Here is a 23,522-nt window from a genome sequence, read left to right on the forward strand (position 1 = left end):
GCCCATGGGGGTGGCCAGAGATTGCCGGAAAGGGCACAGCTGTGGGAGCCGGCTCTGGGCCTGGGTTCAGTTCCGCCTTCTTCCCTGCGGCCAAGGGAAACAGAGCCAGGGCAGCAGGAGGCCCAGAAGTACAATGTTTTATTGAAAAAGTCAGGCCTCAGCTGGCCGGCTCCATTCAGCTCGGCGTGGTGGGGGTCCCTGCCCACAGTAGCCCACGCCAGGCCTTCCTGCAGGGAGGCTGGGCTGGACCCCTCCCTTGCTCCCCTTCCCCTCCTCTCCAGTGGTGACATCCGAACAATAAATATGCAATAAATAGCACTCCTGGGCTGGGCCGGCTGCCTTCAAGCCCCATGTCAGCCCCCACCAGTCTTCTCCAGCCAGGGCAGGCCCACTGGGATGCTGGATGGAAAGTCCCCGAACCTCCCAGGGTCCCAAAGGACCTCAGATCCATTTCCACTGCCCGCCCAGGCCCGGTTTCACAGCTGGGTCCAGGGCAGAGCCAGGCAAGCGGAGCTGGCAGGTAGGTGCTGGGAGGGACTGTTACCCTGGACACTTCCACTCCATGCCGCAAGACTACACTGGGCTCAGGAGTAGATGGTGATGACTTCACGGCCACCACCACGCACCAACAGCACCCGCTCAAGGCCCTCGGTCAGCACCTCGAGGAACTCCATGTCTGCAGGGCATCAGGTCAAGGAGGCAGCACCAGGACCCAGGGGCGACCAGGTAGTGTGGCCTCATCAATCAGAGCTGGGGCAACCTGGGCCACCCGCACCCAGGGGCACCCGGGGCTCCTGGCCTGACCTCACACACGGTCCACCTCCCCACTTCCTGCCTCTCTGCAAAGGGATACAGTTCTCATCCCCCTCGCTGTTCTTGGGTGGGCCGGGCATGTTCAGTAGGACCAGGCGGGCATCGTGGGAGCGTGTGACAATGACTTCATTGAGCTTCACAGCAGTGTGCATGCGCCGCACATTGGATTGGTCTCTGCGGGTAATGCGGATGATCCCAGGACACGGTGAGCCATCCCGCAAGGAGGGTGCCTGGCCCACCCACACAGCTGTCTGCCCCATCCCACGTCCACCCCCAAGCCCCCGCGTGGCAGGGCCCGTTTTTGCTGCACTCACGGCTTAATGTGCACCAGCTCCCGGAAGTTGTCAGGGGCATGGCTGGGGTCCCAAGGCTCAGTCATGTACTTGTCCCGGGTCCATGTCATCTGGATCTTCTCTGTCCCTGTTGCAGACTCGTCTTCCTCATCTGAGTACAGGCTGTCTAGCCGCAGGGCCGAGTGCCGGTCCTTGACTAGCTGGGCCTAGGGACAATCAGAGGAGGTAGCCTCGGTGCCATGGGAAAAGTGGAAGGACCCTGGCTGGCCCAACATGAGCACCCTGCCTCAGGGAAATGGGCAATGGCTTGGGTCAGGCTGGGGTGAGTTGTTCTGATGCCCCTCCACCCATGGTGTCTCCAAAGGCCCGACCCTGCACCCGCCCCTAGTCTGAACCCAGAAGGCCACTGACTTCTCGCTCCTGCTCAGTCTTGGTCAGCCGCATCTGCCGCAGCATCTGGGACCGCTGCTCCATCATCAGGGTCCGCTCGTAGGTATATGCGGAGATGTCGCTATTGTGCTGGGGAGAGGGCGGGCTGTGAGGACTGGCCCGTGGGACGTGGTACCCACACGGCCAAGTCAGGGCGGGTGGCTCACCATCTCCACCACCTCCACCTCTGCCTCAAGGCGGAGATGGTACAGGAAGACGGCCAGGTCCTTCTTCATCTGGATGCTGTTGTCGTCCATCTGGGCCACTGTGAAGATGCGCATGCGGCACTTCCTCCAAACCTGTGGCAACATGGTAGGTGGCTGGTTCAGTCACACCCTCCACCAAGGGCCCAGCCTCTTCAACCCGCACTCAGCCACCTGGCCCACCTTGTGCTGGCGCAGCAGGAAAGGCAGAAGCATGAGCATGCCGCCGTCATGCACGATCCACCACACGTCGATGTGGCCCTCCAGGTAGCGCTCGTGGTTGCTGGGGTAGAAGGCGATGTTCTTGGGCACGAGCAGGGCCAGGTGGGCAGCTGTAGTGCAGCGCACAGTGTCTGGGGACGAGGGGTACTGCTGACCACCGGTCTGTGGCCTTCTGGCCTCTGCCACCTCACTGGACCCCCAGCCCCTGGCCCAGCCCCGGCACCAGCCCCTCACACACCAATAAAGGTCTTCCAGGCACGTGGGTCCTCACTCTGTCGCCAGCCGTAGGGCCAACCCAGCACCACGGAGTTGTGCCTCATGCCGCCCAGGCCACAAGACTGGATGAGGTGAGCCAGGCCCTCACGCACCTTGCTGGCCACCACTACCTGGCAGAAGCCTTTCACTTTCTCGATCTCCATCATGTTCTTTATCGTCTGTGGGGACATCCCAGGGTCAGAGGCAAGGCTGTCAGCTTCTCTCTGCTGGGTTCCCTTCCAGGGTGCCTGGCACACAAAACTACTTGGGAGCGGGGAAGGGCATGGGGGCAAGCTGCCCACCCAGAGGCCACATTTTTAAGCTGAGACAGCTAGACCACCCTTGTACCACCTCTCAGGTGGCAGCAGTGCTGTCCACCTGGCTGGCCAGGGTGGCTAGGATTGATCCCCTCCCCTACAGAGCTGCAGCCCAGACACCTCTGGTCGGGCTCGGCTCCCACCCTCTGCCGCAGGCACCTGCTCAGCGGCCTGGGCCTCGCCGTAGCTCTCCAGGAAGCTGCCCTGGATGACAGAACCAACGATCGTCAGGCCCTTGCCGGCCTTAAGCTGGGAGGCAAAGGTGAGCAGCCGCGGGTACTTCACGTGCAGGTCCTCGTCTAGCTTCAGCAGCACCAGGAGCTGAGGCCTGCGGTGCCAGACGGGGAGGCAGCCTGAGACCAGGGCCAGATGTCCAGGGAGCCGCTCCTCCTCTCCTGTCCTCGGATCATGGGCCCCCACAGCTTTGGGCAGCATGGATCCACAAGTGGGAGGGTGCCCCTGGCAGCCCCAGGATGGGGAACTTGGACTAGGAGGGGGAGCCAGCACTTCTTGACCCCCCTGCCCCCTAAGAACCCTGAGATGGCCCTTGCCAGCGTCTGAGTGTCAACTCACCGCCAGTTCTTTGTGTGAGGGGGCCCCTCCTCGAGCCGTAGCAGTGCATAGCGGGCAGCGCTCAGGGACAGGCCTCGGATCCCGTCACCCCACTCCTTCTCAGCCCTGCAGATGCCACCACAGCTGGTAAGCCCCTGGTCCCACCCAGGGGTTTCTGTCTATGTGAATGAGAAATCCTCCCAGCCACCTTTGGGAGCCCCGAGTCTCACAGCCTCCCAGTCTCAGCACCCACGGTGGCTAGCAAAGGATGGCCCAGCTCCCCAGCAACCCAACATCCAGACCACCCCACCTGCTCAGCCAGGCACCCTCGGCGCTGTACAGGCTGCTGGCAGAGGCCCGGCGGCAGCCGTTAACTCACCCTTGGTACTCGATGTACTTGTAGATCATGCCCGCGATGAGCATGGCGACCAGAGCATAGTACCAGGAGGAGACAAACATGAGGGCCAGGCAGAGGCTCATGCCCAGGAAAGACAGCGCCCTGGGCCAGAGGCGGGTACAGAATCAGGGCAAGACCAGTAGGGCCCAGGCCACAGCCCAGCCCATGCCCTGGCGGTCCCAGGTCACATGCTGGGTAGGAAAAACAGGTCCACCCCCAGCCCTGCATTCTCCCTCCCCACAGTGTTTCACCCAGGACAAGGACCGCCCAGAAACCCAAACCTCATGCCGAACGGGGCTCCTGGAGTCCCCAGTATCTCTTGTGTCAGAGGACTTGGCTCAAGGGTCCAGTGGGCGCTCACCAGTGATAGTACTTGAACCGGGGCCGCCAGTTGGGGGTCCTCAGCAGCGTCTGCACGGCACAGGCCAGGTTCACAAACAGGTAGCACATGAGAAAGAACCTGCAGCACAGGGAGGTGGTTGGCACAGACGCCTCCTTGGCCACCAGGCACCTGGTATCCAGCTGGGCCTGGACCTGAAATTGAGCTTCCCCACGGCCCCGCCCTGCATGGGCTCAGCCAGGTTGTCCCAAGCCCACAGCCCCAGCTTCCACGGCCCGAGGCAAGTGGCCCACTGCAGAGAAGGCGTCTTTGGGGCTGGGTGGCAGCGGAGATGGGAAGAGCAGGGGGAGAGTTGGAGGAGGATGGTGCTGGAGTGGCAGGAAGTGCTGTGTCTGGAGCCGGCTACACATACTCAGGTCTCTGGCCTGGGTGACCAGATGCACGAGGAGCTGTCACACAAGTGGGGAGGAGGAGCAGGTTGGGAGAAGATGACCAGGACCTTTCTAATGCACCGAATCAGACACTTGGGAGATGCTACAGTGGGCGTGGGAGTCTGGGATGTGGGCGAGGCCGGCTGCACAAGCCCTCCGGGAAGGCAGCTGAGGAGCAGAGGGCTAAGGGAGGGGGCACCAACCTTCACCTGCAGCTGGCAGAGGAGAAAGGGCAGAGCAAGGCAGGAGGACCCATGGGAGAGGGTGTGCTGGGGACGGGGCTGCCAGCTACAGCCACAGGATAAAGGCTGAGCTATGCCTTCTGGTGTGGGCAGGGGCGGCCACCACCCAAGATGACTGTGGCAAGAACGGTTTCAGGTGTGGATTTATGTGAGGGGTGGGCGTGTTGGGGAGGCCAAGAGAGCACAGGCCTGGCTGTGGCTGGGATGGAGGATGCAGGGGGAAAAGGGGGCCCTGTCAGGTCTGGGGCCGGAGGGGCAGAGAAGGGGGCGGCCATTTGCAACCGTGCAAACAAAAGGAGCACCCGCCCCAGAGCAGGGTGTGCAAGGACCCCAGCGGGGCAAAGGTAACACAGCAACCAAACAAGCTCTGCCTTGGGGGCCCCAGGAATCACCACATGCTGACCACCGCCTGCAAGGCACCAGCACAGTGATTTGCCCAGCTGATTCCAGATCTTTAAAAGCAAATGATTTTGAAAATGGACGGGGCAGCGGTGGCCTCATCAAGGCAAGAGGGACCTGGTGCCTGCCCTGCCTGGGGTGGAGGTCTGCTGGCCACCTGCTTTGGGGACTCTACTAGAGGGGAGTGGGACTGTCGGCCTCTTTACAGCTTCTGCGTAGGTGCCAGGCAAGCCCCTGAATGCAGAGCTACGCTGAGCCCTGCCAGGCAACACCTCCCCAGGTGGCTGCCACATCTCCCAGCTGCACCCTCAGCACCAGACAGGGTCACGGGGAGGTGCTGGGGTCCAGGGAGCCTTTCCCAAGACCACCCCCTGCCCTGCCCCAGCCCCCAGCTCACATGGACAGAATGGGGGCCACCATGTCGAGGGAGGCGATGAGGATGCCCAGCTCAGCGATGAGTGCGGTCAGGAGGAGTGCCCACGTGGGTTCACCGTTCGCCTTCCCGTGGCCAAACACCTGTGTGCACCAGGGAAGAGGCTGTTCCTAGCACCTTCATTCCACACCCAGGCCCCAAGGTACAGTCTGGCCTCCATCACCACCAGGGCCCTCTGAGGCTCAGGCCACACCCAGGCCTGTCCATATGGGACCACGGTTTCCCTGGCCCCACCTCGCCAGGCCTCTCTGCTTTGGGTGAGCTACAAACAGGCCATGGGTTGTGGGTCCAAGCAGCTGTCCCAACAGCACGGCAGGGCCAGGGCAGCTCTCAGCAGTTCCCCATGGATGGCTGCGTGGCTTGGGACCACCGTGGGGAGGTCATGCCGCACCTGTGTTCCCTATCTCTCTCCCCAGCCCGGGCGAGGGGCCCAGTAGCAGCCAGGCCATGGGGCAGCGCAGAAGGGCTCACCCGGAGGAAGGGGATGATGTTGTCCTTGGCAATGGCCTGCAAGAGGCGTGGTGCCCCAGTGAGGCTCTGGAGGCCAGCGCCACAAGTGGAAAAGAAGGAGCCAATGACAATGACCCAGGGCGAAGGCCAGGCCAACGTGCCCACCACCAGGTTCCTGCTGACGCCGTCACCATACCTGCAGGGGTGGCCCAGAGCAAAGGATGTCAGGGGTCAGGAAGGCAGGCTACAGGGGGCAGCGCTCTGGCCCCTCAGTGGAGAAGGCCAGTCTGCCAGCCCTGTCCTTCCCCCTTGGCCCAGCCCTGATCCTGATTGTCACCATCCTCTCAGAAGCAGAAGTCCTCTAGGAGTCTGACCCACCTGGTGGCACAGACCACCACTGGCAGCCAGCACCCTGAGGACATGGGGGGTCTGCCATGAGCTCAGGCAAAAGCTGAGCTGCTGCTACAGGGAGGGGCCCAGCTCACTCACTTGTCCCGGAGAACCACACCCTCGATGCAGGCGCCAAAGAGAACCACACTGCTGAAGTCTGCAGCGGCGTCAAGGAAAGCAAGGCCTCTATGCGTGGCTGTCCCTAGCCAGCAGACTCAGCTGGGACACTTCCAGCTGAGGGTTTCATGGTGTGTGCGCGTGTGCAGGGTGAGGTACACACGCATGCACGCTTGTGTGGAGTGCCTGTGCCTGCCGGCTGGAACTGACACACAGGCAGATGCCTCCTGTTCCCTGTTCCCCCACCCCAGGCCTGGGAAAGGATACACACGAGGGAGGTTGTAATGATGGCCAGAATGGTCCCCACCGGGATGGACTTCTGGGCGTCACGGAGGTCCCCAGAGCGGTTAGAGCCAGCCATGATGCCTCCAAAAACAGACAAGACTCCCTCAGGGACTCCCCGGGTTTGGGGACAGGGCTGCCTGGGTGGGCAGAGGGGCTCACCTGTTACTGAGGGGAAGAAGATGCCAACCAGCACAGTGAAGGACGTGGCGATGTCAGCCACCACGTACAGGGACAGGCTCTCCTTCAGGCCAAGGGCATCTGTGGAGGGCAGCCCGTGCTTCTCCACCACCTCGCCCTTCTCCAGGTAGGCGCTCCACAGGTTTTCTGTGGGGGCAGCAGCATCACCACCACAGCCCCACCTACGGCCCCGGGCAGTTTGGCTGCAGACGCTCTGGGGACTTGGGACAGCTCCAGCCCCAGGCTGCTGTGGCCACAGGCAAGGAGATTTCTGGCTAGAAGTCTGGCAGACAAAGGTGGCTGGGCCACTATCAGCCAGGGCCCCGCCACTGCCTGCCTCCCAGACAGAGGCCCTTTATGGCTCCTGTGGGAACATCCCCAGGCAGCATCAGGGTTTGGTGGCCGGGGGCAGAAGGGCTGCCAGCACTTTCTGGGGACTGCTGCAGGTCTGGGACGCTGGCCAAACAGGCTCTGCTCACCCAAAGCTCGGCTGCCAGGAGCCAGACTGAGAGGACACTGCTGGGGTGGGAAGGCAGCCAGAACTGCCCCCTATTTCTGAGCTGGACACACAAGGACAGCTCTGTGCTCTGCTCTCCTGCTCAGCCTGTGGGCTCAGGAGCAGAAGGAGAGGGAGGACCCACCCTGGAGCACACCAGCAGCTGCCCCGGGGATGCCAGGGATCTCGGTCACATTGTTGAGCAGAAAGTAGGGGTCACAGGATTCAGTGGTAAGGTTGGGGCTGTGGCAGAAGAAATTCCATAGCCGGGTGGCCACTGTCTCATTGTCCACCACGGCTGTCTTGGCACAGATGTCAAACTGGTCCCGGGAGAGGGTCCTGTTGCCCAACATGCATACCCTGTGGGGGACAAAAGCATTGGCACCTGCTCAGCTGGAGGCCCCAGCCTGTTCCCACCCTGAAGTCTCTGGGACTCAGGGCATCAAAGGCTGTCTACATGGGACATCAGTGCAATACCTGGACAAATTTATGGGTTACTTACGGAAACACAGGAGGGTCAAAAATAGACTTGATGCCCCCAGCGTAGATGGAAAGGATGGAGATGATCACACAGGCCAGGAAGAGTGAGGCAAATTTGTTAACATACTTGACGCCGACAAACACCACCAGGGTCATGAAGGTCAGGAAAATGGTCCCATACACTCGCATATTGTTCAAGGTGGCACTCGACGTGTCATGAGCACCCAATGGGTAAAAAATGGCAGCCGGGGGGGCAATGTAGGTCTAAAACAAGATGACAGATAAAAAGAGTTTGATCTTCCTATTTGGAGAGTAAAACCTGTCATTTTGGTTTTCTTTTTAAAAGCATACCTAAAAGAAGCCAGTCATAAAAGATCACATATTATATGATTTTGTTTACATGAAATGTCGAGAACAGGCAAATCCAGAGAGACAAAAATCAGACTAGTGGTTGCTAGGGCGGGGAGGGAAGGGAGAATGACTACTGATGGGGTTTCATTTGGGAGGGATGAAAATGTTCTAAAATTGATTGCGGTGATAGTTGCACAACTGTGTGAATATACTAAAAACCACTGAATTGTACACTTTCAATGAGTAGAGAGTTGCATGGAATGTAAATTATATCTGAATAAAGCTGTTATTTAAAAACAAAGAAACAAATGAAAAAGGATCCAGACACAGGTGCCAACCTGAATGGCTGCATAGCCACAGTGGAAGAGTTTGAGCAAAATAAATAATGATAGTATTGTATTACAACCCAAAGAATAAATATCTAAAAGTCCATCCAGATATAATTACATGGTTGAATAAAAAATATAAACGGGGAGAAGGGATAAATTTTCCTTACAGAAGAATGCCAAATAATAAAAGTGCAAGGAATATGAGAAATAGAAAACAAATACAAAAAAAACCCTCCCCCAAATCAGAAAATCCTGGTACAAGATCTGTACTGCAGATAGAAGAACTGGAAGTGTTGGAGTAGCCAGGCAGGGGTGGGCACCTGTCACCCTGTGCCTTCTGCAGCCCCTCCACCTCTGCTCCCACGGGCCGGAGCAGTTCAGGGGGAGTGAACATCTGAGTCTGAGAGCACCTGTGTGGCTCACGGAGGAGGGGACCGACCTCCAGACAGGGTCCTGTGGCTACTCACCCAGAGTGAGGGACAAGGAGAAGCTAGATCTGAAGCGCAGAGCCCTGGGGGAGACAGAGCTGGCCAGAGCCCACCCAAGCCCAGGAGGCAATCTCTGTGTCACCACCAAGATCTGTCACTGAGCTAAATGCAACAGTGCACAGACCCCCTGCCACAGTCAAAACGGTGCCCAGGTAGGTGGAACATCCTGGGCCAAGGTGAAGGCAGCCAGGCCCCTTTCCTGCCTGGCCAAAACGAGCGAGGAGGTGAAAGGCAGGCTGGTCTGAGCAAAGGTCTTTCTCCCTCAAGGCCTCCCGTTTTATAACCCCCAGGCCTTGGCCAGAGGTGTGGGGGGCATGAGCCACCTGGGCCTTCTGTTTGGAGTCCAGAGGGACTGTTTGGACATGACTAGACTTGGCCAGGGCCAAGCTGGACTCACCAGCAAGATCTCGATGGCCCCCAGAATGTACATGGCTGCTGCAAATGTCGTTCCCAGGTAGAAGCACAGGCCCACAGCGCCTCCAAATTCCGGCCCCAGTGAGCGGGAAATCATGAAATAGGAGCCCCCAGCTACAGCAGAGGAAGGAAAAGTGCACACAGGTCAAGGGTGGTTCTTCAAGGGGGTCTTTCCACGACAGGCCCTCACCCTGCCGGGAGGGACAGGGACTGCTTTTTCCATTTACAGATGAGGAAGGCTGCATGGCTGCCTTTGGACCCCATTCCCATATGACAAGAATGCCAGCACAGGCCAATGAAATGACTACTTTGCTGGGGCAGCTCTAGGTCTGCAGCAGTGACTAAGCAGCGACTGTCCTCCAACTCCCTGCACTCAGGGCAGTCCCCATAGCCTCCTCTGGCTGGGTGTGTCCTATCTCAGCACACCTCACCCCTCCCGAGGCCCGCACCTTTGTTAGCGTGACCCCTCCAGACCAGGGCAGGGGCTGCGTCTTGTCCTGTCTTTGGCCCCCAGAGCCCAGCACAGGGCCTGCCACCAGGTGAGCAGTCATGGCTGACCCTCTTGCCCTGGGTCTGTGCTTCTGTCAGAGTCTAACACCCCTGGCAAGACTCAGAGCCAACACTGGGCTCCAGGGTGACAAGCATAAGGGGGACAAGAGTGATCCCATGTTGTTGGTTGTATCTGCTCCTGATAAAATTTCTCTGGTGAAAATCTGGGAACAGGGATCAAAGAATTTAAAAAATGATCAATCCCTTTCATGCTGTAATCCCATTGCTAGGACCTTCTCCTAAGGGAACCACCAGAGGTGTGAACAGAGATTTGTGTGAGGCTGTTCATGACAATGTTTACAACAGTGAAAAAGTAGAACCCACCAGTAGGAGGATAATCATAAATCAGGTTACAGTTTACCAAGGAGAATCCTGTTTAAAAAAAATGTTTCCAACATTTGGGAAACACAAATGTAAACATATACATATGCATGCATATGTATATATATACACACACATATATTTGGGAAATACAAATATATATATACCTACATATACACATAGATATATACATATATATGAGAAAGAGTGCAATTGTGTGCAACTGTGTGCCCAGTCCTTTACAAGACCCTATGACCACATACTAAAAGGTAAACAGTAATGAACTCAGGATGGTGGGATTACAGATGCTTTTAATTTTCATGCTGTAATCCTACTGCTAGGACCCTCTCCTAAGGGAACTGCCAGGGGCGTAAACAGAGATTTGTGTGAGGCTGTTCATGACAGTGTTTACAAGAGTAAAAAAGTAGAACCCACAAGCAGGAAGGTTTTCTTTTCTTTTCTTTTCTTTTTGAGATAGGGTCTCACTCTGGCACCCGGGCTAGAGTACAGTGGCATCATGATAGCTCACTGCAGCCTCCAACTCCTGGGCTCAAGCGATCCTCCTGCCTCAGCCTCCTGAGTAGCTGGGACGACAGGGGTACACCACCATACCCAGCCTCAATTTTCCATTTTATGTTTCTCTGTATTTTCAAATGCTCTTATGGTAAACATACATTACTTTTTTTTTTTAATGAAACAAAACACAACAGCAGTCTCAAACTCCGTCAACCAGGGATGCTCCTAAGTTGTGGCACTGTCCTAGAGTCAGGGACTAGGACCACCAGAGAACTGCTTGGGGCATAGGGGTGAGCCATGTGGGTTCCAGGCAGGTCAAGGTGGGTTCTGGGCCCTGTTCCCCCCACCAGGCCTTGGGTGGCACTCACCCACCTGGAACGACACCATTGGTGGCGATGGCGCTCATGGAGATGGCTGTCAGCAGGGTCTGTGGGAAGGAAGGCCTGGGTGAGCAGCCCAGCTGGGTGGGCTCTGCAGGGCAGCCATGGCCTGTGCCCAGCCCACCCCTGCCCGTCGGGACACTCACACAGCAGCAGCAGATGAGCACGATGAGGAGGGCCTGCAGCACCCCAGCCGTGCCCACCATCCAGGTCAGCCGCAGGAACAGGATAACCCCGAAGATATTCTGCAGGCAGGGCAGGTACACCCCCATGAGGGTGCCCATGCTGGGGGCCTATGTGGGCAGAAGGGGGTGCACACAGAGCATCAGAGGGGCCCAGATGCACCATGGAGGCTCAGCCCTAGACACTGAGCAAGCCCTCATACCCAGTAGGGTCCTGGGGAACACAGGAGGTAGAGGTGATAGCCAGGATGTCTCTATTGACTTTCATATATGAAGACAGTTACGACTGGAGAGGTGCAAAATCTGATTATTTTTAAAATCCCACGTGTGAACTTTTGAATCTTAACTCCCCCTCAAGGTACTGCCTCCTTCCCTTCCTCTCTCCTGTTAAACTTCTGGAAAGGGCAGTCTGTCTCAAATCTCCACCTTCTCAGCCAGCAGGCCCCAAGTCACCCAAGCAAAAGTCCAAGATGTTGTTTCTGGCCCTCCCTCTCCTCAAGCTCCCACTCTAGTCCAAGTGGACATTGACTCCTACCCAGTCTGCCTCCCTGCTGCCCTAAGACCAGCTTGTCTTGTCCCAGCCTTAGTCCCTTGAAGCTGGGGCAGCACACCTGGGCCATCCGGGTGGCGGCCTCTGGTACCTGTCAACCTCTCCACACACTCTAGCCCACTCTGCTGTCAGCGCAGGTCTCTGAAAATCAAGTCCAATCTCATCAACCAAGCTGAAAACCCTTTGCATTGTGCTGTAATCCAGTGTATGGCTCAGATTCCTGGTTTTGGCCACCAGACGTGTCCCATCACCTCCCTGGTTGGCCTCAGCCCCTGACCACATAGGGCCCTCAGATTCTCTAAACCTGGGAATGTGCTGGACTCTGCCTGGGGCATCAGCTTTGCCTCACTGCCTGGCAAACTCCTCTTCAGTGAAACCTGCAGGAGGTTTAACTGTTACCTCTTCGAGGAAGTTCTCTGGGCTGCCTAAGGCGGGGCTGGTACTCCCTCTTGCATTCCCTCAGCATCTGATACGGCCTTCTACTACAGTGGTCGCCACAGGTCATGGTAACTGATTGTTTACTCATATGTCTTGTGACCATACTGGGATAGACTTGGCTTGTTTACTGTTCTATTACCGGCAGGCCCTGCAAGCACCCGAAAGATTCTCAACCCAGTGAGTGGTGCCTAGGAAGCCCCTGGGCCATCCTGTTTGGTAAATCCTGCAGACGCGGTACTCAGGCTGTAGGGCAGGTGAGGAAGGTCTAACATGCAGACTCAGGCAGGATTTCTCAACTATCTAAGGGCAGAGCAGGGGCCAGGGCAGAGGCTGAGTGCACAGAGGCAGGCTGGTGTCTTCGTAAAGAATTGAATTTCACCCAGGGCAGTGGGGCCCTGAGAGCTTCCACTGGAGCCCCAGTGAAGCCTCCTGCTGCCCTGATGCTGGGCTGGGGAGAGAACTATGTAGCCATAGGAACCTTCTGTAGGATCCTGGCCTGGTGGGTAGGATCTGTGTGTGGTCTAAAGCTGTGCTGGAAAAATTTCCTCCATGAAATTTAGGAACTGGGGGTGGGGGCTGCAGAGCAGGAGGTGAACAGCAGGTGAGCGAGTGAAGCTTCATCTGTATTTACTGCTGCTCCCCATCACTCGCATCACCGCCTGAGCTCTGCACCCCCTGCCATGCCCACCTACCACCCAGGTACGTGGAAAAACTGTCTTCCGTGAAACCGGTCCCTGGGTGCCAAAAGGCTGGGGACTGCTGGTCAAAGGACCTCAGAAGAGCCTGGGCAAGACCAAATGGTTCCTTGAGCTGTCCTGCACAGTGCAGTGTGGGTGGCAGATACATCTCACCAGGGCTCTGAGTCCTTCTCAGATGATGCCACCCACTGCACAGAGGCAACAAGAGCTCCCAGTCCCACCCCCAGCCCAGGCTGAGTCATTCTGAGAAAAGGGCAGTGTGGGAAAGGGCAGGGCCGGAAATGGTTTCTGCATCCCCAAATAACCTCTGGCAGCCTCAAAAGGTCCAGGCCAGAGCCGGAGCGGCTGCTAGGGAGAGGCTGCCTTTGGGCCTTAGCATGGTCTGGCTGGAGGCCCACCCTTCCTGCCTCAAGCCTTCCTTTCCTGAGGCCCCTGCTCAGACCCGCCCTGGGTGAGCACCACAGCTAAGCAGCCCCAGAACCCTGGCCCCTGGCTTCCTACCCACTCCCTGTGCACTTGACCAGGCTGCTCCTTCCTCCATAGAAAAGCCGCTGGAGCTGGGACACCCACCCCGCTCTCACATCCTTACCCTGGGGCCAGGTGAGCTCAGCAGGTAACTCAAGGCTGGACCCAGCATCCTCACAGACTCCCTAGTAGACCAAGGGACCATGGCCCTTCACCAGCCCAGGCTTCCTTCCCCCTCCTGCTGAGATGTGCACTAGCCTCTCTTAGGGCCCTTGTCACTTCCAGCCACCAACTCCCTGGGTTGGCAGCTTGGTCTGAAGGGACAAGGATAAAGCTCTTACCTAAGGACCCCTCCCCCACCACAGGCAACACTCTGAGAAGTTGAGATGCCCCTGCAGTGCTGGACAGGACAGCGGAGCTAGTCAGGGGTTCTCTGCTATCTGCAGTCCAGAACATGCCAGCAAAATCACAGCCAGCCGGTTAGCGTTAGGGGGTTGGGTCTGTGCGACCTCAAGATGTCAGCTGCCCTCTTTGAAATGTGGGTTGGCTTGCCACCAGGAAGGGCACATCAATGAGGGGTGCACTTCAGCTGGGACTAACCCTGCTCCTGGGCCCACCCCTGCTCCTGGGCCCACTCCATTAAGGCCCAAATCTCACAAACAGGTCTGAGGCTGGAGGTCTGGCTTATCCCAACCAGAGTGCCTTCAGCTCATGCTGACCTCCAGGAAACACTCCAGCCCCCATATCACCTTCCAAAACACAGCTGCTTCCTAAACTTCAGGGAGGGTCCCTTGCCTCCAAATCAAAAATGCAGAAAAATCCCTGGCCCTCACCTAACCTGAGTCCCATCACACAGAGGAGCTGGGCAAAGAGGTGAAAGTCATCCTAAAGAGAAGACTGGATGGTGACCAGGTGATGGGACCAGGAGAGAGGACAAGAAGCCAGGCAGTGCCAGGCTCCAAGCACACATACGTGTTCCCCTGGAGCCCAGGGGCTGTTGGAGGGGTCTGAAGGCTGTGGAGCCTTGTGCCAACACAGTGAGCGGCAGGAGTGTTTGTCAATTGCTCTACATTGCATGGCCTCCAAGGGACAACTAGGTTCCTGGCTCCAAAGGCAACACTTTCATCCACCCTGCTGTGATGCCAGTGATCTGGCCTTCGACATAGTTACACATCTCACAACTGTGTCTCCCAGCATTAGCATCACACACTGATCTCATCTAGCTCAGCCACCTCAGGCAAGTTCCCGGGCTAGAGTGCTGTGGCATCAGCCAGCTCACAGCAACCTCAAACTCCTGGGCTCAAGCGATCCTTGTGCCTCAGCCTCCCGAGTAGGTGGGACTACAGGCATGCACCATCATGCCTGGCTAATTTTTTCTATTTTTAGTAGAGACGGGGTCTCACTCTTGCTCAGGCTGATCTCAAACTTCAGACCTCAAGCAATCCTCCTGCCTCAGCCTCCCAGAGTGCTAGGATTACAGTCGTGAGCCACCATGCCCAGCCAGGCAAGTTTCTTCATGCCCTTACTCTCAGCATCCTCATCTGAAATACAGGAATAATAACAGCACCTGCCTCTTAGTTTCGTTGTGATGTTGACATTCGAGAACCTGGGCCCTCTGCTTAGCATGGTGCCTCACACACAGTGAGGGCCAAGTTAAGGCAGCTGTTGCTCTCATTTCTTTCTTGCTTTTTTTTTTTTTTTTTTTAAGAGACATGGTCTTGCTCTGTCATCCAGGCTGGAGTGCAGTGGCACGATCAAAGCTCACTGTAACCTTCAATTCCTGGGCTCAGCCTCTGGAGTAGCTGAGACTACAGGCACATACCACCATACCTGGCTAATTTCTTAAATTTTTTGTAGAGATAGGGCCTTGTAATGTTGCCCAGTTGCTGATTTCAAACTCCTGACTTCAAGCCATCCTCCTGCCTTGGCCTCCCAAAGTGCTTGGATTACAAACACGAGCCACAATGCCCAGCTGTCATTTCTGAGGGCCTCCCTGGCCCTCTTCCCCACCCCTGCAGGACTCCTGAGTAGCTCACACCTCTTGAAGCCTCCTTGAGCCAAGGCACTCAGTGCCCATCCTTCACGCTCACCACACCTACACCTACTTCCCCTAGCGTGCTCACCACCACATGGGGAAACCAATTCCATGGTGCTATGTCTCTTTCCAGGTGTGGCTTCTCTGCTGCCTTGACCAACTCACCTCAGCTGCCCTCCGGCGGGGGCCCTCCCCACTCTCAGCCTCCTCATGCTCCTTGGCACCCTGGGTGAGGTTGGTGTAGCTGACGAGCTTGCCCAGAAGAGACGACACCTTTGGGCGGATGTCCAGCTCTTCCTGTAAACAGAGCCACGGGGCAAGATGGCAAGGAGCCAGGCCGGCGCCAGGCTACCTGTGTGTAGCCAGCAGCCTGGCCCCACGCCAAGCACTGAGGCAGGCCTGGGCCTGATCCCAGCTCTTGCCTGGGGAAGCCCAAGCCAGTCAACTGGGCAGGTGTGGGCACCACACCCCAGCACGTGGCACTCAAAGGCCCAGCCCAGCGGCTGCTTTTCTCTGCCCCACTTTGGCTGCAATTACTGCCAGCCCATTTGTGAAAATTACCTGCCTCAGGGGAGAGAGGGCAGGGCATGGCTGGCAGGCAGGCAAATGGCACACTTCATCCTGTCTGCTCTGTCCCACCACCTCCCAGTTATGGCTGGGCCTCCATACTCACACCTACCCTCAACTCCCCACAACAAAAGCCACCCTAGTTACCTCGGGGAACCAAGGATGGCAAAAGAGGGATGTCTGGGACAAGTAAAGTCTCTCTCGTCTGCCCAAACTCTGATTCCTGGAGGGTCTTCCCTCCAACCCCCAGTCCCTGTGAGTACCCACGTCAATTGCAGAGGCGGGATGTTGGCCCCCCAGCCATCCTCAGGTGGGGCTGGGTCACGGCCTTCACTGCAGAACCTTGCTGCTTCCCCAGGTCAGGAGGCCTCCTAGGGCTGCTTTCCCTGCTCCTGCAGGGTTCTCAGCACTGGGCCTCCACCTGCCTCTTGCCCACATATAGCCTTTCCCTGTCGGTCGGCTCCCTTCTGACCCTACTCCCAGGGAGAAGTTGGTTGGGAGTGAGAGGTGAAGATGTAGGCCTTTTGGGGCTTGTGGAGATTGAGGAAACTACATTATTCAGCCATAGGGGTGCTGAACGTGTGGGTCAGAGTTTAGGATCCTAAACCGCGTCTTAGATCCAGACCTCACTTTTTAGCTTGAGCCTCAAAAGGATAAAATTCAAGTGCAAAAGCACAAATTTGGGAATCTTTCCAGAGAGGTGTCCACTAAGGCCGCAAATGTGGAGAGAGGGGGCAGATCTGGTGGGAAGGACCAGGCCTCAGTGAACTAGAGGGGGACAGAGTTGGAGAAGCCAACCAGAAAGGACAAAGAAGAGTTCACGGGAGAGCAAAGAACCATGGAGTGGGAGAAGAACCTGGAGTGGAGGGAAGAGACGAAACCCTGAGGTGGGAAACCCTGAGGGAGGGGTCACCTTGCTGAAGGGTTACAAGGAAGAGAGGTGAATAGCCCTGGAAGTGACAATGGGGGCACGGTTGTGAGGGGCCTCTGGGAAAGCAGTTTCAGTCAAAGGGCCAAGGGAACTGCAGCCTGGCTGCCATGAGAGCCAGGCTGGCAAGGGGAGACTAGAGGAGGAGGCACAACCACCCAGCCTGCCTGCTCAGCTGAGCCCTGGGTCCTTACGGACAGGACAGGCCGCTCCCCCCCACCTGCCTGCCACACCTGTGGCCCAGAATGGCTTCTCAGCTACCTCAAACAGTGCCAGGTTCCTGTCATAGTAGTCACTTCCTCTGGAAGCCTCCAAGGGGCAAAGAAAAGGGCTGCTTTCCCTGTGGTTGCCATGTCCTGTGAAGAAAGAGGGACAATTAGGGTCTAATTCCTGAGCCCCCAGCCTGTATCCCGCCCCCAAAACATCGTCCCGGTGGAGCACTTTGGAGGCCACAGTGTCACAAGGCTGGAATTCAGTTTCCCCATCACAACCTGCCAGCATCCTTGAAGGGCCAGGGAGCAGCCAGTGACCAAAACCCAGAGCATGATTCCCTCTAGAAAAGAGGCCTAAGTGAGGGCCCCAGACGCACAAGTACAAGCACGTGTGACCACGGAGGGGCGGAGCCTTCCGGGGGCGTGGCCCGGCCCTGGCCGCCCTCAGATCACCCCCACTCCCAACTGCAACCCTCTCCCGCTCCTTTCAGCTTTCTGGAGTACCCAGCATGCAGGGCGACAAGGGTTCGGTGTCCTCAGGGACCGCCTGGGGGCTGCCTTCCAGATAGATGAAGCCGCACAGAGCACCTTCGGCTGCCATGGCTCGCAGGTGACCTGCTAGCTACCCCACCATGCACCGCGCGGGAGCGTCCTGGAGGGCAGCCCGGAGCATGCTGGGAGGCGGGGTAAGCCCCAGAGGGTAGAGAGCGGAAGGTGGCGTGGAGCCCCTGCTAGGGTCACCGACAAAAGCTGGTGGATGTAGGGCTGAGCAGGAACTGCTGGCAGGTGCAGGGCCTTGGCCTCTTTGCCCTCAGATTCCGCCACTTGCCCCAGACTAGCTTCGACCCCCGCCCCTCCCAGGCTGATGATACAGTGCCCCGGCTGGAAGGAAACCTCGCAGAAAGGAGCCAAATGCTTCTTTTTTTGAGGAAGGGGCTATTATTTTTTTCCTATTTTTTTTTTTTTTAGTAGAGACGGGGCTTGCTCTTGCTCAGGTTGGTCTCCAACTCCTGACCTCAAGCGATCCTCCTGCCTCGGCCTCCCAGAGTGCTAGGATTACAGGCATGAGCCACCTTGCCTGGCCTTGAGACACAGGGTCTTGCTCTGTCACCCAGGCTTTAGAGCAGTGGCCTGATGATAGCTCACAGCAGCCTCAAACTCCTGGGCTCAAGTGATCCTCTTGTATCAGCCTCCCGAGTAGCTGGGACTATAGGTGTGTGCCACCACACTGGGTGTTGTTTAAATTTTTTGTAGCGATGGGATCTCACTATGTTGCCCAGGCTGGTCTCAAACTCCTGGCCTGAAGCGATACTCCCGCCTTGGCCTCCCAAAGTGCTGGGGTTACAGGCACGAGACATAGCACCCAATCCCAAATGCTCTTTTTTTATAAACCTGCCTCAACTGTCAAAGTTCAGCTGCTTTTCCTGGCCTCCCATCAATCACATGCTTCCCTGTTTTCCAACTCGTCTCAGTGGGTGACATTCCCATCTTCCTACCAAGCAGGCAGAAGATGCCAAGCACTCCCTTTCTAGATGCTGAGGGTCCCCCCACCCCCGACGCCAGACAGTCTGGCAGCAGTGGCATTGGCTCAAGGCCTCACAGCAAATGGCAAGCAGACATTTTGGTTCAAAGAAGTCACCTTGGTGTTGAATGGCAGCAGTAGGCAGTTTTGAGGGCAGAAGGGCTGGCATGGTGTCTGGTGATGAAAGTGGCAACAGAAGTGTCATCACCAACTCAGACTAGTCATTGGGCCAAGCACTGGCTGTGCCCACAAACATTTTCTGTTTAAATAGGCGACAATTCATGTCTCTTGTTTGCAGCTGAGAATGCTGGCTGATGCATCCTACTCCATGTGATATACCCTTTTGCTATCAGGATGAGGTTTAACTTATCTTCTCTGAGCCAACAACAACCCAGCAGGTGCTTACTGTGGATTCTTTATTACCCCAGCACACTAACAGGTAAAGTGTGCCCATGAAAATTTCTGGGGCAAAGTTAGCTCTTCCTTCCCACAGCATGTGAAAGCAGTACATTTGCCTCATCCAGCAACCCGGACTAGCTTAGCAGCTCAGTCCCATGTTCCTGTAGGTCAATGCCAATGGTACAGGGGACAAAAGCAACCAGAGGTCAAGTCAGCCCCCCATCGTGTGAAAGCCTGGTGGGGGGGTCACATAGTTCCTCAGATACCCTATGACATTTGCTATGCCCTCAATGCTTGTTCAGGATCAGGATAAGGAGTTACAAGAAAACTCTGAAAACCCAGTAACACACTGCCTACCTACTACATTCATGGCCCATCAGTGATATGTGATGCCTCTGGAAATTACTCTTGGATTTTCATGACAAAAAAGTGTCTCCCCTGAATAAATCAGATGCTTCATTTCATCAGAAAATGGCAGCTATACCGCTCATCTTACTTCCCTTTCTGCCTTGGCTGCCAGGAATCTCCAAGCTAAATTTACTCCTTCGATGCAGTCACCAACTGTCTCATCTCAGAGTCCTTGCCCCTTTCCTCTGCATAGTTTTTGATCTTCCTGACAGTAACAATCCTTTGGGGAGGCAGTTTTATTGCATACCTCTTCTGATCTTTTTGTGGAAGTAGGCTGGAAATAAATTATAAATTATCCTAAACTCATGTGGTGCAGCCTGCCCCACCACTGCTGCCTTGTCTTTCTGAGGAGACTGTACTGGTATCTAGAAAATGTACAGCTGAGTACATAGCAGCCCCTCCACAATGCCTGTGAGTGATCCTCCAAGATCTAGCTGGTCTCTTGTCCCTTCAGCCATTGCTTGAGGGAGGCTCAGAGCCCTTCCAAGAGCGGTCTCTAATCTCACAGCAACATTCCAGTAGATAGCATTTACTCCCTTTTAGTGACAAGGAGAGTAAGGCTCAGAGAGGTTCAGAAGTAAGGTCACCCAGAGAGGAGGGCCACACCTGGGTGCCAGGGTCCACCAGAGCCAAGTGGGGTCTGAGCTGCAAGTTCCCTATTCCTACTCTAGACCCCAGTCCCTCCATGGCACACCCCAGAGTGCAGCACAATCCTTTAACAGAGAGAAGAGGGTCTGGGATATGCAATTTGTCAGGCTATACCCTGGTTTCTGGGTGTTCAGATGGCTGGCAGTCTGGCTTGGACTCCTGGCCCTTCCCCTGTGTGACTCAGGGAAACCTGCTTGACCTCTCTGTGCTGCGTTGGTTTCCTCTTCTATGAAGTAGAGATAGTAACACCTGCTTTTCCAATAGCCCAGATGCACCAGAAAAGGGACAGTCTGGTGCCAGACACCTGGCGGTACTCCTTGGAGTTCCCCAAAGCTTCCATGTGATTGTGGGAATGTGGAGGGGTCTAAGCAGTGGCTGGATGTCTGTACTGCCCTAAGCTTCAGGCTGCCAGTTTAGGCCTTAGCTATTCCAAAAATTCCAGGGCAGGTCTGGGCATGCCTGCCAGGCCAAAGCTTGCTCAGACACCACCTGAGACCCCCAGTGAATCTGAGCATGGCCTAGGCCCATGGGCTGCCTGTGAGATACATAGTTGTGTTTGCACCAGCAACTGTGAATGCACCAGTAGCAGGCGGGGATCCAGGTGACCCTCCTGATCCCTGTGCACATGTGCATCTGCCTGAGGTGCCCCTCCAGAACCTCCCTACCCCTTGCCCACAGGCCAAGGTGGCCTGGATGATCAGGCCCATCTACGCCCCTCAGAGTAGAGGTGTTGTGGGCCTTGAGCTGGAGGGACCGAGGAGATGGACCTGAGGCTCACTGTTTTTGTGCCCTCTGATGCTTTGCCAGTTCCCACCAAGGATCAAAATCACTCACCCAGGCGCAGGGTGTCCCCCATTCTGCAGACAGCCAAGGTCTAGCTCAAAAGGAGTAAGAGGAGGAAGAAGAGGAAGGGGGGTAGTGGGAGGAGCTGGCCTTCCCTGGGGGGATCCAGCAGGAATTAGCCAATGTGGCTCCAGGTCCCTCCAGTCACCCTGCAGGGGCCAAGGCGGGGCCAAAGGCTCAGCTCTGCCTGCCAACTGGTCCAGGCTGATTCTAGGCAGGCTGGCCAGTCTAGCCTCTGCGGAGAGAGAGCCTCCCAGGACTGGGGGAGCAGGGAAGCCGGCTCCTGCCCTGACCACTTGACAGGGACAGACAAGGGCATGGGGGGTGGGGAGGAGGGAGGGCACTCACACAGCTGTTAGGCTTATAAAACCTCCACAGTGTCCAGCAGCCCATGCCACTGTCCTGTACCATCTCCACACATGGCAGTCAGGTGGTATACACCCTAGCCATCACTCATATCAGATATGGATCACCTCAGTCGTGCCACTATCACAGATCAGAGGTCAAGATCACATCACCTGACACATGTCAACAACACGTTTCCTACATATCTCCATCAGGGTCAGTCACAGACATTGCAGGCATTTGTCATCTGTCATATCACCATCCTCATCACTGACATCCCTGCAGGAAACAGTGGCCACGAGCATGCCCTGACCTGACCCGGCCTTCACCTTGTGATACCCACAGCTACACACCTGCACAAGCATAATTAACACATATATATGCTGCTACACATACACCTTATCAGTGGTGTTCACACTCCAAGGGGGAGCCCTGGCAGGGACAGCCCCTGGGGACCTCTTGGGTAGGAGATGGAGAATGGGATATGGTGTGAGGCAGGTATCTGGGAGGACGGAGGCGGGGCTTACCTCCAGGACCACCCCTAACACCTAGGTTAAGGCACTGGAATCTCAAGCCTGGGTTTGAATCACACCCCACAAACAGACACAAGTTACATAACCTCTATTCCTCCCTCCACTCCTTCCTAAGTGCGAGTAACAGTACTTATCCCTTGGGGGATGCTGGAAAGATTAAACGAGTTAATTCACGTAGGGTGCCCAGACAAGCCTGGCTCCGAGTGAGCGCTCCGCAGATGCCCACTGTACCTACAGATCTAAGCCTTGGGACAACACCAGAGCACTCAGGCAGTCAGCAGCAGAGCCCGCCGGCAGGCACACCCGTCTCTCCTAACGGGAGGTGCGAGGAGACTCTGGAGGGGCAGGGGAGGAGAGTCTTAAAGACAGAGACGCTGCACCCCAAATGGGGAGCTGAGGCGAAAGAGGATGGGGGCGAGTCACCGAAGTTGAAGGGGCTGGTGTCAGGGCTTCAGCTGTGCTCCCAGCTGGGAAGGGCTGGAGATGGGGGCCGGGCGCCATCCCCAAGCCGGGCGGCTCGGCAGGCTGGATTCCCGGGGCGGCCACGTCCGCAGCCCTCGCCCGCCACCCGCAGGGGAGGAGCTGGGGTGGGGAGGGCGGACGGGCGGCGGGCGCGGAGGAAAATCGAGTCCACGCGCGCGGTCCTGGGAGTTGATTGCAGCGGCGCAGACGACGAAAAGTTGAGACCGCATCGACGTGTGCGCGCAATGTCTGGGGCTGCGTGTGGGCGCGGGCCCCGCGTGGCCGGCCCCCCTGTCCCGCCACGGCCCGCTCCGATCGCGCCCTCACCGTCCGAGTCCTCCCGCTCGGCGCGCTCCCCGTAGTCCACCCAGCTGAGCCCCTCGAGGTTGTCATAGTCGCCGCGCCGCGGCCCGTCCACCGGCACCACGGTGAAGTGAGGCATCGCGCGCGCTGGGCCCCGCCGCACCCGCCGTCCCGGCCGCCTGCCGGCTGTCCCCGCCGCCCGGGGCCCGCGCGCCCCGCCCGCTCGCATTCCTCCCCGCTGCGCTCACTTCCTCCGCCCGCCCCCCGGGCCGCCCCTCGGGGGCGGGGAGCGGGACGGGCTCGGGCCCGCTCCTCCCCGAGGGGGCCCTTAGGGGCGTGAAGACCCCTGGGCGGGAGTACTAGTGGCTACACGGCCTGGGGGAGGGACCGATACCTGTGTGACCGTGGGTGAGGGGCCGTCCCCTCTGAGCCCCAGAAGCAGTACTTGTAAAATGGAGGAAACACGCTTCGACGTCCGTGAGACTCTTTGAGGGCTCCATGAGATGGGGCGCGGGGGGCACTGGCTCTAAGCCCTGGGCTTGCTAAGTGCTCGGGAACATTTCTGCTACTCCGGGAGACGAGAGAGGAGGCAGGACCGCAAGGGCCACCCTAGTCCTGCTCGGGGCCTCCCGCATGCCTGGATACGTCCTCCCATTTCCATCACCTGTCTCCCACTTCTCCGCGTCCCTGGAACCCGCGCCCCCGCCAAAGTCCCGTCCTTGCCCTGCGCCTCCTCGCTGGAGGCAGCTGGGGATTCTCGGCCCTTCCCCAGAGGCTGCGGCGTCTTCGGCAGGGAGGACCCCCCTGCCCCGTCCCTGCCCCATTGGCCTTTGGGACAGGACACTGGGTGCTTTAGCCCAGTGCTTTCATTTAAACTTTCTCTTACTGCCTCACCTCCTGGGGGTTCCTTTACCC

General features: G+C 57.2%; 1 protein-coding gene and 1 long non-coding RNA gene across 4 annotated transcripts; one reads left to right on the forward strand and one right to left on the reverse strand.

Moving 5' to 3' along the window:
- Nucleotides 1-119: 119 nt before the first annotated feature.
- SLC12A4 (solute carrier family 12 member 4) lies at nt 120-22,876 on the reverse strand. 3 transcript variants are annotated; one of them, XM_045533564.1, is made up of 24 exons: nt 22,632-22,876; nt 17,194-17,288; nt 15,603-15,734; nt 11,216-11,362; nt 11,062-11,116; nt 9,287-9,417; nt 7,744-7,985; nt 7,387-7,601; nt 6,728-6,892; nt 6,551-6,649; nt 6,266-6,323; nt 5,798-5,972; nt 5,291-5,409; nt 3,843-3,941; nt 3,464-3,583; nt 3,106-3,210; nt 2,692-2,860; nt 2,199-2,394; nt 1,922-2,091; nt 1,703-1,834; nt 1,518-1,625; nt 1,128-1,312; nt 854-987; nt 120-676 (listed from the first exon to the last, which is right to left on the reverse strand). In XM_045533564.1, exons 1-24 carry the CDS (start codon nt 22,834-22,836, stop codon nt 585-587), a joined length of 3,348 nt encoding a protein of 1,115 aa, XP_045389520.1. In that variant the 5' UTR covers nt 22,837-22,876; the 3' UTR covers nt 120-584. The 3 variants fall into 3 exon arrangements, 2 of the variants coding, with proteins under 2 accessions (XP_045389520.1, XP_045389519.1); XM_045533563.1 differs by having other exon boundaries at nt 6,551-6,892; XR_006730432.1 differs by lacking the exons at nt 120-676; nt 854-987; nt 1,128-1,312 and having other exon boundaries at nt 1,533-1,625; nt 2,347-2,394; nt 6,551-6,892.
- Nucleotides 1,435-2,218, forward strand: LOC123625236. Its single transcript, XR_006730433.1, has 2 exons — nt 1,435-1,599; nt 1,733-2,218. It is a non-coding gene; the product is annotated as an uncharacterized LOC123625236 (long non-coding RNA).
- Nucleotides 22,877-23,522: the final 646 nt, after the last annotated feature.

Source organism: Lemur catta, chromosome 20 (assembly GCF_020740605.2).
Source record: "Lemur catta isolate mLemCat1 chromosome 20, mLemCat1.pri, whole genome shotgun sequence".
NCBI classification, from domain to species: Eukaryota; Metazoa; Chordata; class Mammalia; order Primates; family Lemuridae; genus Lemur; species Lemur catta.